At 37.6% G+C, this 13844-nt stretch overlaps 1 protein-coding gene across 5 annotated transcripts in view; it reads right to left on the bottom strand.

Moving 5' to 3' along the window:
* The window catches only part of LOC125230060 (POU domain, class 6, transcription factor 2), a 310978-nt gene that overhangs the window by 62648 nt on the left and 234486 nt on the right, over positions 1 to 13844 (bottom strand). For 4 of the 5 annotated variants that reach the window (XM_048135050.1, XM_048135053.1, XM_048135048.1 and 1 more), the window contains exons 4-7: positions 10121 to 10229; positions 8718 to 8906; positions 4764 to 4904; positions 3532 to 4009 (exon numbers count right to left, since the gene is read on the bottom strand). In XM_048135050.1, the coding sequence (XP_047991007.1) occupies positions 3532 to 4009; positions 4764 to 4904; positions 8718 to 8906; positions 10121 to 10229 (917 nt within the window). Of the gene's footprint in view, positions 1 to 3531; positions 4010 to 4763; positions 4905 to 8717; positions 8907 to 10120; positions 10230 to 13453; positions 13622 to 13844 lie in introns of those variants that run through there. The other variant, XM_048135052.1, reaches the window with a different exon arrangement.

The following is a 13844-nucleotide window of genomic DNA, read 5'->3' on the forward strand; positions in this document are numbered from 1 at the left end:
TGAATCTTGAATGAAAACGGTCTTAGAATATTTCGGGCGTTTACAGATTTCTAGAAAAATACAGGATGCGAGAAAAGGGTTATTTTTATCACTTTTTTTAATGTCAATAGAGTAAATTTCTATCTAGAATAGAAAAAAATGTATGTTACTAAAAAAAACGACTAAAAAAAGCTACAAATTGAGAAAATACTTTTTTAGGGCAGCAAGAAAAGCTTGATCTGATTGAGTAAATCTGTCAGGTCTTTGTATAGGCTACTTGTCTCCTAGTCAAATCAGTTCTTTTTAAGAACTGTCAAAACGATTTTGAACGACTTGCTAATATGGAATCTATATGAAATCGAATTGAGTGACGTCACGGTCAACTTAGTTACGTTATATATTTCTACCTGACTTATTAAATAGAAATTGGATTTAAAAATAACTTCTGCTCATGTTTTTCTTATAAATATCGGATGCTTTATTTTGTGCTTGGGATAAAATATTTTAACTACAGTAAAGTTCTCTATTGATATTACATTATCGTTCGATTCCATTTCTGAATGTTGCTTTAGGACGGCAGTATGCAATAAAGCGTGGTGTTTAAGTGCCAAGTGCTGATTAGATCTTCGTCATTAGGCTATTCTCTTTCGGTATTGTAAATGCGCTGACAGTTATAAAGTAGCCATTTTGTTGTTTGACATGTTTCATAATTTTACTCGTTCGCTGTACAAGAAAAATGGACAGTAATTATTTGAATAGAAAAAGCGGTAAAAATAAAATAGTTTTTTTTTTTTTATAAAACGATAAAAATACAACTAAAAGAGCTATGTTCTAAATGTTCCAATTAATAAATACGCTATTGGACATGTTGAAATCGTACTAGTTTAAGTCATGTTCAAGTTACTAGTTTATTATTTTATTAACTAATCTTAGTCCCGAATTTTTTTTTTAATTAAATGGCTTCAGTCCATTATTGGGACTATTTCGCCAGTGTCAAGGTAATATGAGCTAATATTAATTAGTGATTTTGGTACGGTAAGTACGACAGTGTACGGTGAGTAAGCACTGCAATGTAAATTGATAGCTAGATTTTACAAGAGCACGTGGACTACCAGCCGTGGACCACAAAAAAGAGGCTAACCGCGTTCCGAGGTTAATTGTTCATCAGCTTCTCACTACAAGTTTAGTTTACTGCATAATAAACTATCGATATTACACTTTAAACAACATTAATGAGCAAAAGAAAAATAAATTATTCACTACACGTGACCGCTAAGATGGCGCTCGAACCGGAAGTCCAGTCCCTGATTTAAATATTTGGTTAAGAATTAGTATGGACCTGATCTGTCAGTGTCAAAGTGATGTTTCAGTTGAAGAATATAAACTTGATTTTCAAAATATTTCCATAATAAATTTGAAGATAAATGAACTTTTTAACATTTTCTACAGCTTATCTGTGTACAGCCGCTAAAACATAAATAAATATTATAGGACATTCGTACACAGATTGACTGAGTCCCACGGTAAGCTCAAGAAGGCTTGTGTTGTGGGTACTCAGACAACGATATATACAATACAAATACTATACATAGAAAACATCCATGACTCAGGAACAAATATCTGTGTTCATCACACAAATATATGCCCTTACCGGGATTCGAACCCGGGACCGCGGTGTAGCAGGCAGGGTCACTACACTCACTATGCGCTAGGCCAGACTGGTCGTCAAAACATATTTGTGATATCTAAGTATCAACTTTATTTTCTAAAGTCTCTAGAGGGTTTCTTCAAATATCGGTGTACTCTGACGTATCCATTGGCGACTGTACAGTCAACCAATTGGAACCCTAGTATATACAAGTATCTAAGCTTAACTAACCACATGCTGATTTAATACGTTTGTTTGCGGGCAATCTCCGGTGATTATCCTTCATTAGTTGTTGTGAACAAGATTAATTTCAAGCCAGATCGCCATGACTCATTTATACATGAGGTACGAAGAAATATGAGATCTCAGATTAGTGACTTTAGTCGGTAAGTAACTATAAACACTTTACTAAACAGGATAAAGTAGCATTATTAAATGATTAATAGTTATTTGTTATACAAGGTTCAAGAATAGAATCCTGAACTTGCGAGTTTTTTAACACACGAGAAGTAAAATACATTTGCACCCGAGTGTAACACAAAACTTTTCCCCTCACTATAGCGAGAAAACTACAACGCAAAAAATGCGTTTATCACTGCTTCCAGTAATTCCACAGGTGGTAAATCATCTTTATTACTTGATTCACCTACGTTTATCAATTTTAAAGCAGTTAATTTGACTTTATTCAAAGTCAAATTACTTTACCCACTAGTGGATAAAATGCGTTTTACCCGCTGGTTTAATACCAGGACAAACAGTTTGGCCGGCTTGAGGGGAAAAAAATGTCCCTTCCCTGCTTTCCTTCGTACCCAAGTTTCTCAAGGCACGTCATGTCTTAAATAAAATATTGAGATTGCGTGTTAAAGTTAGCTGTTAAGTACTGTGTTTTTAATTTTCTGAACAGACGGAACTACCTCTATAAGAATGTTCCGGTAGCTTTTAAAGCTATGGTCAAGTGTTTCGATAAGACTGCAGTCATTTGTCCAACAAATTGATAGTGAGCTGCAAAAGTGCACTGCAAATCGTTTTTAGGGTTCCGTAGTCAACTAGGAACCCTTATAGTTTCGCCATGTCTGTCTGTCCGACCGTCCGTCCGTCCGTCCGTCCGTCCGTCCGCGGATAGTTTCTCAGTAACCGTAAGCACTAGAAAGCTGAAATTTGGTGCCAATATGTATATCAATCACGCCAACAAAGTGAAAAATAAAAAATGGAAAAAAATGTTTTATTAGGGTACCTCCCCTACATGTAAAGTGGGGGCAGCTTTTTTTTTCATTCCAACCCCAACTGTGATATATTTTGGAATATTTAAAAATGAATAAGGGACTAAGATCGTTTTTTTATAGAACTAACATTTTCTCTATAAAGGAAAAAAATGTTCCAGCTCTAACTTTTGAAGCATATGTTTAAAAAATATGAAAAAAATCAAAAGTAGAACTATATAAAGACTTTCTAGGATAATTATTTTGCACTTCATAGGTTTTTTGTCCAACAAATTGATAGTGAGCTGCAAAAGTGCACTGCAAATCGTTTTTTTTTCTTCTTCATGTAATTTGGCAGTTCACTGTACACATTGACACAGATTAAAAATAGACAGATTATTATTAATTTAGGCTTTTGTCACACCTCGGACACTGACGATCAAATATATGAAAGAGGCGCGTTCCTAGCACACATTCTGTCGTGTAGGTGAACGCGTACTATGTTTGTATGAGTGAAATATGACAGGTCGACTGTTCGCGATTTTGACAGGCGCTAACTGTGAGGTAACCGTAGAGGGGGTGGGCAGCGCTTTCAGTGGGGAGCGGGAGTGGCTATACTGTACGATAGTACTCTTCATTATACTGTGTTTTGTACAGCAGTGGGTCAGTGTATGTATAGTAGGCTAATAAAAAAAAATCACTCACCTGTTAATACTGTTGATCGCCGCATTCCCCTGGTTCTCCCTCTCACTTCTTTCCCTTGAACTGCTCGCGTATCTCTCAAAGTTCTCTCTCTCCTTATAATGCCGATCAGGCCTTGGAGACGACGACCGTCGCCCTTGCATCTGCTGATTCAGATTATTCTGCTGCACAGTCTGGAGGAGGTTATGATTCGGCTGCGGCTGCTGAAACGCTTGAAGAAGCTCCTGAGCGCTTGAAGCTCCGTTGGAGAGAAAGTTCGGTAACCCTGGATTCAAGAGCGCATTGCTAAGTGTAGGGTTCAGCATGTTGGGTCTCGGTTGTTGAGGGTTGGAGTTTAGGAGCTGGTGCGGTTGCGCCATGGCTTGCAGGTTCGCTAGAGAGGTGGAGACGACCTGTCCGTTGTTGAGGGCCAGGTTCACCATCTGGTCGTTCGAGTTGACGTGGTTTACTGGTATTGTGAGGATGGTTTGCGTGGCGATACCTGGATAGAAAAGTTTAGTCAATAAAGCTTATCATGATTCGATCACAGTTTAAATAAAAATCGTGAAACATTATTATTTTGTTATTAGTGGCCTATTTCACAAGTGACAATTGTCGCCGACGACATTTCGCCGTTCATTGCCTGTTCAACAAGAAAATATTGAGGCTGAGTAACAATGTTACTTATCAACCCAGAAATAGGCACATCATTAATTGTCAGTGTCACTGATGAAATAGCCCACGGAATGTATTTTGTGATGATGCCGCGCATTTTAAGAATGGTGCTTTCGTTTACCCGAAAGGCATCCTATTAAATTGAAAAATATTTTATATGATAGTAGTTCAAAAATGTAAATAAACAATGATCGAACAAGTTGCTGGTATTGTCACATTTGATGACTGAATTTTAAGGAAGGGGGCTGTTTACCCGAAAGGCATCTTACTAAAATGAAAAATATTTTTCGTGAGAGTAGTTCAAAAATGTAAATAAACAAGGATCAAAATCGGTTTGGCGTAGTCGGTAGTGACCCTGCCTGCTACGCTGCGGTCCCGGGTTCGAATCCCGGTAAGGGCATTTATTTGTATTATTTATATATTATATACATCGTTGTCTGAGTACCCACAACACAAGCCTTCTTGAGCTTATCGTGGGCCTCAGTCAATCTGTGTAAGAAATGTCCTATAATATTTATTTATTTATTATTTATTAAAATATGTTTCTTTTGTCACAATACACTGGAACTTCCTCCACTTACCCTGTGAGGTCGGTATTAGCAGCTGAGCTCCCTGTATGCCCTGCACCAGCTGTCCCGAAGCCAGGATGAGCTGCGGCATGGGTGACGGCATGGCTGGCGGCAGCATATTGCTGTTGCCTACGGGGTTGGGGGATCCCATGCCTGGTGAAATATAAAACCAGTAAGTATTGACTGGAAAAAGATGAGAGATGATAGACATAGTTGTTAATGAGGTTCAGAAAAGGGGAGTGAAAAAGACAAACAAGATGACACCATGTCGGTTCAATTTTTAGTATCAATAAACATCAATTAAGGACACCTGCTCGTCAGCGCAGAGTCCATACTTGAAATCGCGCTTGATGTATGGACTCTCGCGCGACAACGCAAGGTTGTGCTAAACCGCCATAAGTTACTTAAGTGTCAAGTTGTACTGTTGAGTAAAACCTTATTGCAAAAAATCTCTAAGACAATGTTTACGTGAAAATGAGACAGTTTTCTTTATTTCGACAGTACAAGACTGGCTTGCAATTTTTCGTTACATTGCGCCATTTACCTACCTAGTTGATCGATGGCAATGATTGTGGGTACTCTGTCACTGAACGAATTTGTGAAAGTGCAAGTTTATATTAGTGCGAGTAAAACTAAATGAGGCTTTAGATAAACAAGTTTTGACAGTAAAATATATGAATATATTTGTATATAATTAGTTACTAAATAGCAACTTTCATGATGCACTAGTTCTAAGTATTCTGTCTAGCTCGTAAACTTAAGAGCTTAGGTCAATGTCATAACAACAGCGGTCATTGCATCGAACCCAGCCAACTAATAAATTCAATTATCAATTTACTCGTAATTCCAACTTTGTATCTTAAAACTAACATTTCTCATACACATCGCCCACGGCAATCAACAGCTTAATTAACCAACCCTCCACTTTCTACTTATGCAATTAAACAATAAAATAATATTGCACTTAGAAAAGACCGCTCCGACCTAAAACTGAGAAATTACACGATCGGCAACGGACCACAACTAATTTACCGCGAACAAAATCTAAAACATCATCTGCATGCCTTACAAGCCCGTTAAAATCGACATTAACATAACGTATTCATTTAAACCATGACATTTCATATTTTGTAATAAATGCTCTTTCTTACAACGCATCAATTAAGCACCGAAAAAAATGTATAATTAGGCCTATTAAGACAATAAAACTGTTAATGATCCCGCAACAGTAATATCCGTGAGTTCGTGAAAAAATATGTAATTATACTCATTATTTAAATAGGTTTTTTCGTCCATTACGGCGTAGGTTTAATGGGGCTAGAGTGGAGCCGCTATCTTGAATTCATTAAATCGATTGGTTTCGGTAATTACCTGATTACCTTGCCACGTGATTTCCAAGTTTTTTGAGAGTCTAATGCGCGAACCATGTCTCTGGCTAGCCCCTAATTAGTGGCCTGGCCAGAGGGTATTTGAGATGCTAATGTGCCGAAAAAGTTGGGCGGTATGAAGAAGGAAAATCAATCAGTTGGTGTCTGTGATTTGAATACGGTTAATGTGGTTCACACCGTAGTTGAATGTAAACTTGTTTGGGTTGATGATTAAGACGTTACTGATATGGCGTTCATTGCGCTGAATGGGACAGTTAAATTAGATCTAAGGTCGGATGTCACACACTTAGGACGACATGAAGGTTTTAAGAAAATTTACAGTGTGGTGCGAGTGAATTATTAAAAAAAACTACTTTTACTAGCTTAGACGTCAGTTTGACAGAGGATTTGTATTTGAAAGTTATAAAATATTTTGTTCGTGTCTAAATATTCAGTGATAATATAATATTCGTGATGCAAAGATACTTATCAAGTAAGTAGCTACGTTAAGTTAATAATTATGGGATGTAATTTTAAATAATAATTGCTTTGGCTAACGGAAACCTTGGATATTTTAACAATAGCTTATTATATTGCTTATGTACCAAGTAATTTTAATAAGAATTAATCATACATGTTGAACTGAGGGCCGATTTTTGAATGTCGACCATTCGATTTCGTGAATTTCGTTCAATACCTCCACTTCTATTAACAACGAGTGGTACTAATTAACACTGGATTTGAAATTACTAGCCGCCTTTTTTTTTTAAAATTGCATTACGTCGTTTTCCACAGACTTTGAAAGGCGATTTCGTGCGTTCGAAATTCAAAAATCGGTCCTGTGTAGTGGAGTGGAGGGCAAAACTCATTTTTTCTACTCCCGAACTGTTATTCGTCATTTACAGGGTCGTGCACAGATCTTTTGCGCGCAGTATCGAAAAAACTGAAAACGCATTGTTTGGCTCTGTAACCATGGCAACGCCTTATAACGACACTGCGGGCGTGCGGGAAAGCAGCCGAGCTGACAGTGCAAACCTTTGAGTCAAAATACGAGTGTGAGAAATTTATTCAAGAAAACTATTAAAAACTAAGTGCATGGTCGTAGAAAAAGATTGATGCAACGGTGTTTAACTGAGTCAAAAAATTTGGAGTATCGCGCCATCCAAATAAGTAATGTTGCATAAAATACAGTACTATGGAGTGCGCCATCCAAAAAGTAATGTTTTAGTTCGAAAATTTCCTTCGTATTGTTACGGAAACGTACGAACGTGTCATGCTATTTCAGTCAGTCTCAGTACAAGATGTACTGACATTGACTGAACTAGCATGACAAATACGAAAGTTTCCGGAAAAATACGAAGGAAAATCTTTTCGCACTACATCTGAGGAGTGTGTTTTCAAAAGGGCTTATTTCCATTTTTTCTTTTTTTTATAAACTATGAATGCAGTTTTTCTTAGTATAGAAAATTACGTGTTGTTTTGAGATTAAAGCTCAAAAAGTCTCGCCTTGATCTTTAAAAACCGGCCAAGAGCGTGTCGGGCCACGCTCAGTGTAGGGTTCCGTAGTTTTCCGTATTTTTCTCAAAAATTACTGAACTTGTCAAGTTCAAAACAATTTTCCTAGACAGTCTTAATAAAGTTCTACTTTTGTAATTTTTTTCATATTTTTTAAACATATGGTTCAAAAGTTAGAGGGGGGGGGACGCACTTTTTTTTCCTTTAGGAGCGATTATTTCCGAAAATATTAATATTATCAAAAAACGATCTTAGTAAATCCTTATTCATTTTTAAATACCTATCCAACAATATATCACATGTTGGGGTTGGAATTAAAAAAAATATCAGTCCCCACTTTACATGTAGGGGGGGTACCCTAATAAAACATTTTTCACCATTTTTTATTTTTGCACTTTGTCGGCGTGATTGATATACATATTGGTACCAAATTTGAGCTTTCTAGTGCTAACGGTTACTGAGATTATCCGCGGACGGACGGACGGACGGACAGACAGACATGGCGAAACTATAAGGGTTCCTAGTTGACTACGGAACCCTAAAAAAAGAGTAACATCAAAGTTTAGAACAAATTTTGAAGAATGTGTAATGACTTATATTGACCGGGATCAAAACTCTTATTGAATGTGTAATGATTATTTATGTGGATAAACCAATGTATGTAGTACAACAACATTGATATCAACTAACTTAATACAAAATCCAAAAATAAAATAATAACATTTACGCTACAAGGCCAAAACAAAAGGGCTTAATTCCCAAAAGTTCGCATCAAAAGTGCTTAATTCTCAAAAACATATGGTAATCTGGGGGCACGGCAGTGCCCCCGCCAAGTCGAGCAAAAAGAGGCACGGCCGTACCATCCTTTTCTCGATTAAATATTTATTTAGGTACACATAATTACGTTTGATGTAGGTAATCATAGCATTAACGTCAACGTACAATATTACAATTTTGCAAATTAAATATAATTTCACAATAAATACCGTGGAATTATGTTTTTCTCGATTTCCCAAAAAAAGTTGAAAGTGGAAATAAGCCCTTTTGAAAAGACACTCCTCATCTGTATTATAATATGTCTCACCTGGCGCGCTGACGCTCAAATTCAAAGGCGAGTTGATGACGGAGGACGGCATGGACGTCAGCCCCTGCAGGTTGGCGGCCAACTGCGACATTTGCTGCGACATCTGCTGCTGCAGCTGCTGCGACATTTGCTGCGGCATGTTCTGCTGCATGCTGGCCAGGTTCTGCAGGTTTTGGAACATGGACGCCACTGTGGGAGAAGAGAAAAAGTTTAGAAGATGGAAAATCATAGAGTATATTATTGAATGATATTTTTTCCGGGTCCTTTGAATATCGCCTCAATTACCCTGTTATTTCTCCTTCGGTATGAATCTTCAAAACTTTGACTACATGAAATGAAAAGAGTCCAAAGTTAAATAGAAGAACGGGCAGCTCGCAAGGTTAGAGCTATATTTTAAGTAACGGCAAAGACGCTTATGGTAATTTAGCTGACCTGTGGTGCCTGCTACCTCCAGAGGCTTTGTCTCGGAAAGACGGTCCTCCTGATAAACCAATCTTGGCAAAATAACCACCCTGAATTCGGTTGGTTTATTTACGTAGCGGGGATCGAGGAACTTGTTGGCCGCTTCTCGGTCAACTTTTAACTATTTAAGTAGACGAACTCACTGGAGCCCAGCTGTATGAATAGAGACGACCAATGCGCTGCTTGGTGACCGCTTTTTGCCTTTAAAGACTTATGAGTTACGAGGCTAGTTGACTGCAAGGCCTCTTGACCAGACCTATATATAGAAGGTAGAAGAATATCAGCACTAATTTGGGCTCTGATAGCTGACCAGCTTCGCCTCTAGAGACTTACCGGGCTGTTCAGCAGGTCGCACGGTCTGTAGCCACCTGATAGCTACATTTCTCGAACAGACCTATAATAAAGGTTCTGCCTCTAGACACAAAATTGTTCAGGTGGTCACACAAGCTGTGGCTAGCTGAGATCTCCCTACCAGACCTATCATAAAGGTAGAAGATAGACTTATCACTAGTATGGGCGATGCTTTACGAACTCACTGGAGCCATTCAGCTGCGGAGTGCGGCGCGGGGAGGGGGTCCGCGGCTCCGCTAGCTGACCACCTCTGCCTCTAGAGACTTACAAGGCTGTTCAACTGGTCGCACGGTCTGTAGCCAGCTAATAGCTAGATTTCTCAACCAGACCTATCATAAGGGTAGAACATAGACTTATTACTAGTATGGGCGATGCTTTACGAACTCACTGAAGCCATTCAGCTGCGGGGTGCGGCGCGGGGAGGGGGTCCGCAGCTCCGCTAGCTGACCGCCTGTGCCTCTAGAGACTTACAAGGCTGTTCAGCTGGTCGCACGGTCTGTAGCCAGCTGACAGCAAATTTCTCGACCAGACCTATCATAAAGGTAGAAGATAGACTTATCACTAGTATGGGCGATGCTTTACGAACTCACTGGAGCCATTCAGCTGCGGGGTGCGGCGCGGGGAGGGGGTACGCGGCTCCGTTAGCTGGCGGGCCGCCTCCGGCGAGCTCGCGCCGCTCTCCCGGTCAGACTCCGCCTGCTGACAAAGGAGAACCATGTTCAAATAAAGAATCTTCAAAGCTGGTGACCTAGCTCTAAGGTTGACGACCAGTCTGACGTCGCGCGTACCCTGCCTGCTAAGCCGCGGTCCTGGGTTCGAATCCTGATAAGAGCATTTATTTTTGTGATGACCACAGGTATTTGTTCCTGAATCACGGATTTCTGTGTATCTAAGTATTTGTATATTATACACGGTGAAATAAAATGGACCGTCTGTGTAGGAATGTCCTATAATATTTATTTATTTAGGTCCCAAAATCATTTGCTTGAGGAAAACTGGCAGACTCTTAGCTTGACGGTAAGAGATTAGGAAAAAAAAGAAGAGAATTAATTACACGACGGGATTACGAGATTGATTGCGATCTTTCATGATTTAGAAGCCAATTCAAACGTACACCGACAACAGAAAAATGTCCAAAAAGATGTCATTCAGTCATCAAGCGTCGCATCAATGCAGCTACACTGCAATGGGTATTACGGGTATCCGAATGAAATCCTTTTGATGTCTTAATAATATTAGCGTAAGTTGGGTCTGCAAGACTGGAACTATGTAACATTTTTCGGAGCTAGCTCTTAACTGTTATCTTAAAATAAGGAGTGTCCCAAGGTTCCGCTTTAGGTTCTTTGTTGTATTCATGATCTAGGAATTGATTGCATTTGATTTTAACCTGAACGACCAATGACATTAATTGAAAATATTTCGGTAATGTTGTATACGATCATATTAAAATTAAAATAACGAGATATTATTACTAAGCAACTATAGATTTCCACATAAAAAAAATTAAAATATAATTAAATGCCCCAAAACAATGCACAGCATCATTATAAAATCGATATCCACAACGCAACCCTTCTTTGACTCCGTTTCAAACTATTTGACTAATCAGCATTTTTTAAATGACTCCCCGTTGGAGTCACGACTCTGACCCATTGTGTTTCGTGCTATTCCGCCGTGACCCTTTAACGGAGGGTGCTAAGGGGAACGGGGACCAGTCTAAACCGTTTCATAGAAACGTAGACCTCTTTTTCCTCCCTAGATATTGACAATATAGGATATTTTTATAGTTAGGAAAAAGTGAAAAAAAAAAAACGCTCTCAACCCGCAATCTCAGGGAAGGAAACGCTCGTATTGGAGTATTGTGAAACTTACACACGATTGGATGTATAGTAATCATACTTTTACTTTGACTATTGCTTCTGCGTTTCATTGTTTGAGTTTTTTGATTATTGTAAAAATTAGAAGCGAAAAACTGATTCGTACGTTTTATACATATACATGCTTTGACATCACATACTAGGTACTTAATCGAAAATTCGGAAAAAAATAGGAACGGAAGGGCATAGCTATGCTAAAAACAAATCATAATTATGTGTAAAAAAATTACACTAATGGCAAATCTTAGTAGTAAAGAACGCCTTACGGCATTAATTCCGATTTTTTTATGCTTTAAGGTTTCCTCTTGTGCAATAACGGTTAAATAAATAGATAAATAGTTACGGAGGAAAATGAGGACATAATTTGTATGGGGAATCAGTTATCCCTATATTAAGGGCAGTTCGCACCCTCATTCTGCATTAGAGCTACCCTAATAAGGGCTTAGTCTATGAACAATGGAAATGTCGGTCTTCTTTTAAAAGTTTTAATTTTAATTGGTAATTATGTTGAGTTGCGGATCGATTTTGTATTGTGTTGAAGTAAGCGACGCGTTTTTATTTGCAAGATATATTATAATACAAACAGGATATTACTTTGTTATATTATTGATTATGTTATACCTACTATTTTCAGTTAAGTACTAAAATAAATAATGAATAGGTATGATCTGACTGTAATTTTTTGTTTACAGAGTGTAACAAAAATGGTGGTGATCTGTTTAAGGGCGTATTCAGTATCGTATTCTGATCAGAAAAAGTAGAAGAAAAATTTTTTTTCGCGAAAAAAATTTCATTTTTGTATGGGCCGGGCCGCGAGAATCGGCCGAACCGCCATACAAAGGTAAAAATTTTTTTCGCGAAAAAAAAAATTCTTCTACTTTTTCCTGATGAGAATACGATACTGAATACGCCCTTAAAGGGATCACCACTATTTTTGTTACACCCTGTATATCGATTATAAATGTAAACTTACTATTTTCTACAGTTTTTAAGATAACTAAACTGTGGTGAACAAAACTGCCAATAGGTAAGTTGATATGATTGGGACTTCCGGTTCGAGCGCCATCTTAGCGGTCTCGTGTCGTGAATAATTTTATTTTTCTTTTGCTCATTAATGTTGTTTAAAGTGTAATATCGGTAGCTTATTATGCAGTAAACGAATGTTGTAGTGAGAAGCTGATGAACAATTAATCTCGAAACCATGACACCTTGACACTGGCGAAATACTCCCAATCATTATTGGGACTGAAGCCATTTAATTAAAAAAAAAATTGATATGATTAGATATTATTATTCCTACATAGGTACAGCATACACAAGAATATAAGTACTTACATTTAATTCATTGTATAATTACGATAAATCAGAGTTTCTACTTGGTTAAGTCATATTAGACAGATAAAATGTTTTTTGCCGACACAAATAAAGGAAAGAAATGATTTTACCGTGAACTGTATAAACCGCATAATTTTACTCAATATTCCCGTTCAATCGGAATAAGAACTAAATATACAGATTTATTATTTAATTTTACGCAATTCTACGGCAACTACGATATTCCGTTCAATATTTCAAAAAGCAAATAAGATTCCATTCAGAATATTTCTCATTAGAGATTATGTATGTTTTACAGTTTAGTTTATTTATTATTTATATACTGATTAATATTATGGCTTCATACTAATGACATTTGATATCACTAAATATTCGAAACAAAATGTTAAATTTAAAATGATTACGAAAATTTTTTTTATAAAAAATATTTGATGCCGGTTACAAACGGTGAAAATCACAGTAAAAAGAACACTAAATACTACGGTTTAATAATTTGACAAACTAAGATAAGAGATTATTAAGATTTCAAATTGTTATTTTTATTTATTTTAAATGTGCGTATTATATTTTATCGCGTTGCGTAGGTAATAACACTAATTACATTCGCGGATTGTAGGTAACATTAACACTTCTTATTAGATTTATTTAAGTAATAATAAAATTTTATTAAACGTATATTTTTAAACACCGAAAATATTTTAATGTACTTACAAAAGACAATGTCATTCTCCTCTCGTCCACGGCTACTTATTGTTCACGCGAACACTTTACACACTACCGCATTCTTAACATAGACTACACACCAACACGTCGCAAAACTTTCTTTAAACTTCCAAAGTTCGCGCCTAACGCCCAACTAAACCGTGTCTATCGTTCAAAAAGTTGTATTGTCCGAACTTTTTTACGCTTTACATCACAGATACTGGGCAAAAGGCGCGGGCACTATCGACAAAGCGTTCATTTTTTTTATCTATCGGCCGGTACATACATCCGCGCTCTAAAGTTGTACGGAGTGGAATGGAAGCGCGTCATCAGTTTAAAAAATCAACCCCTTTAGTGGTGGCTGGAAAAAAATGCGGCGGTGGGGCGGTGGGTGGGCCGA

Source organism: Leguminivora glycinivorella, chromosome 10 (genome assembly GCF_023078275.1).
Source record: "Leguminivora glycinivorella isolate SPB_JAAS2020 chromosome 10, LegGlyc_1.1, whole genome shotgun sequence".
Taxonomy (NCBI): Eukaryota; Metazoa; Arthropoda; class Insecta; order Lepidoptera; family Tortricidae; genus Leguminivora; species Leguminivora glycinivorella.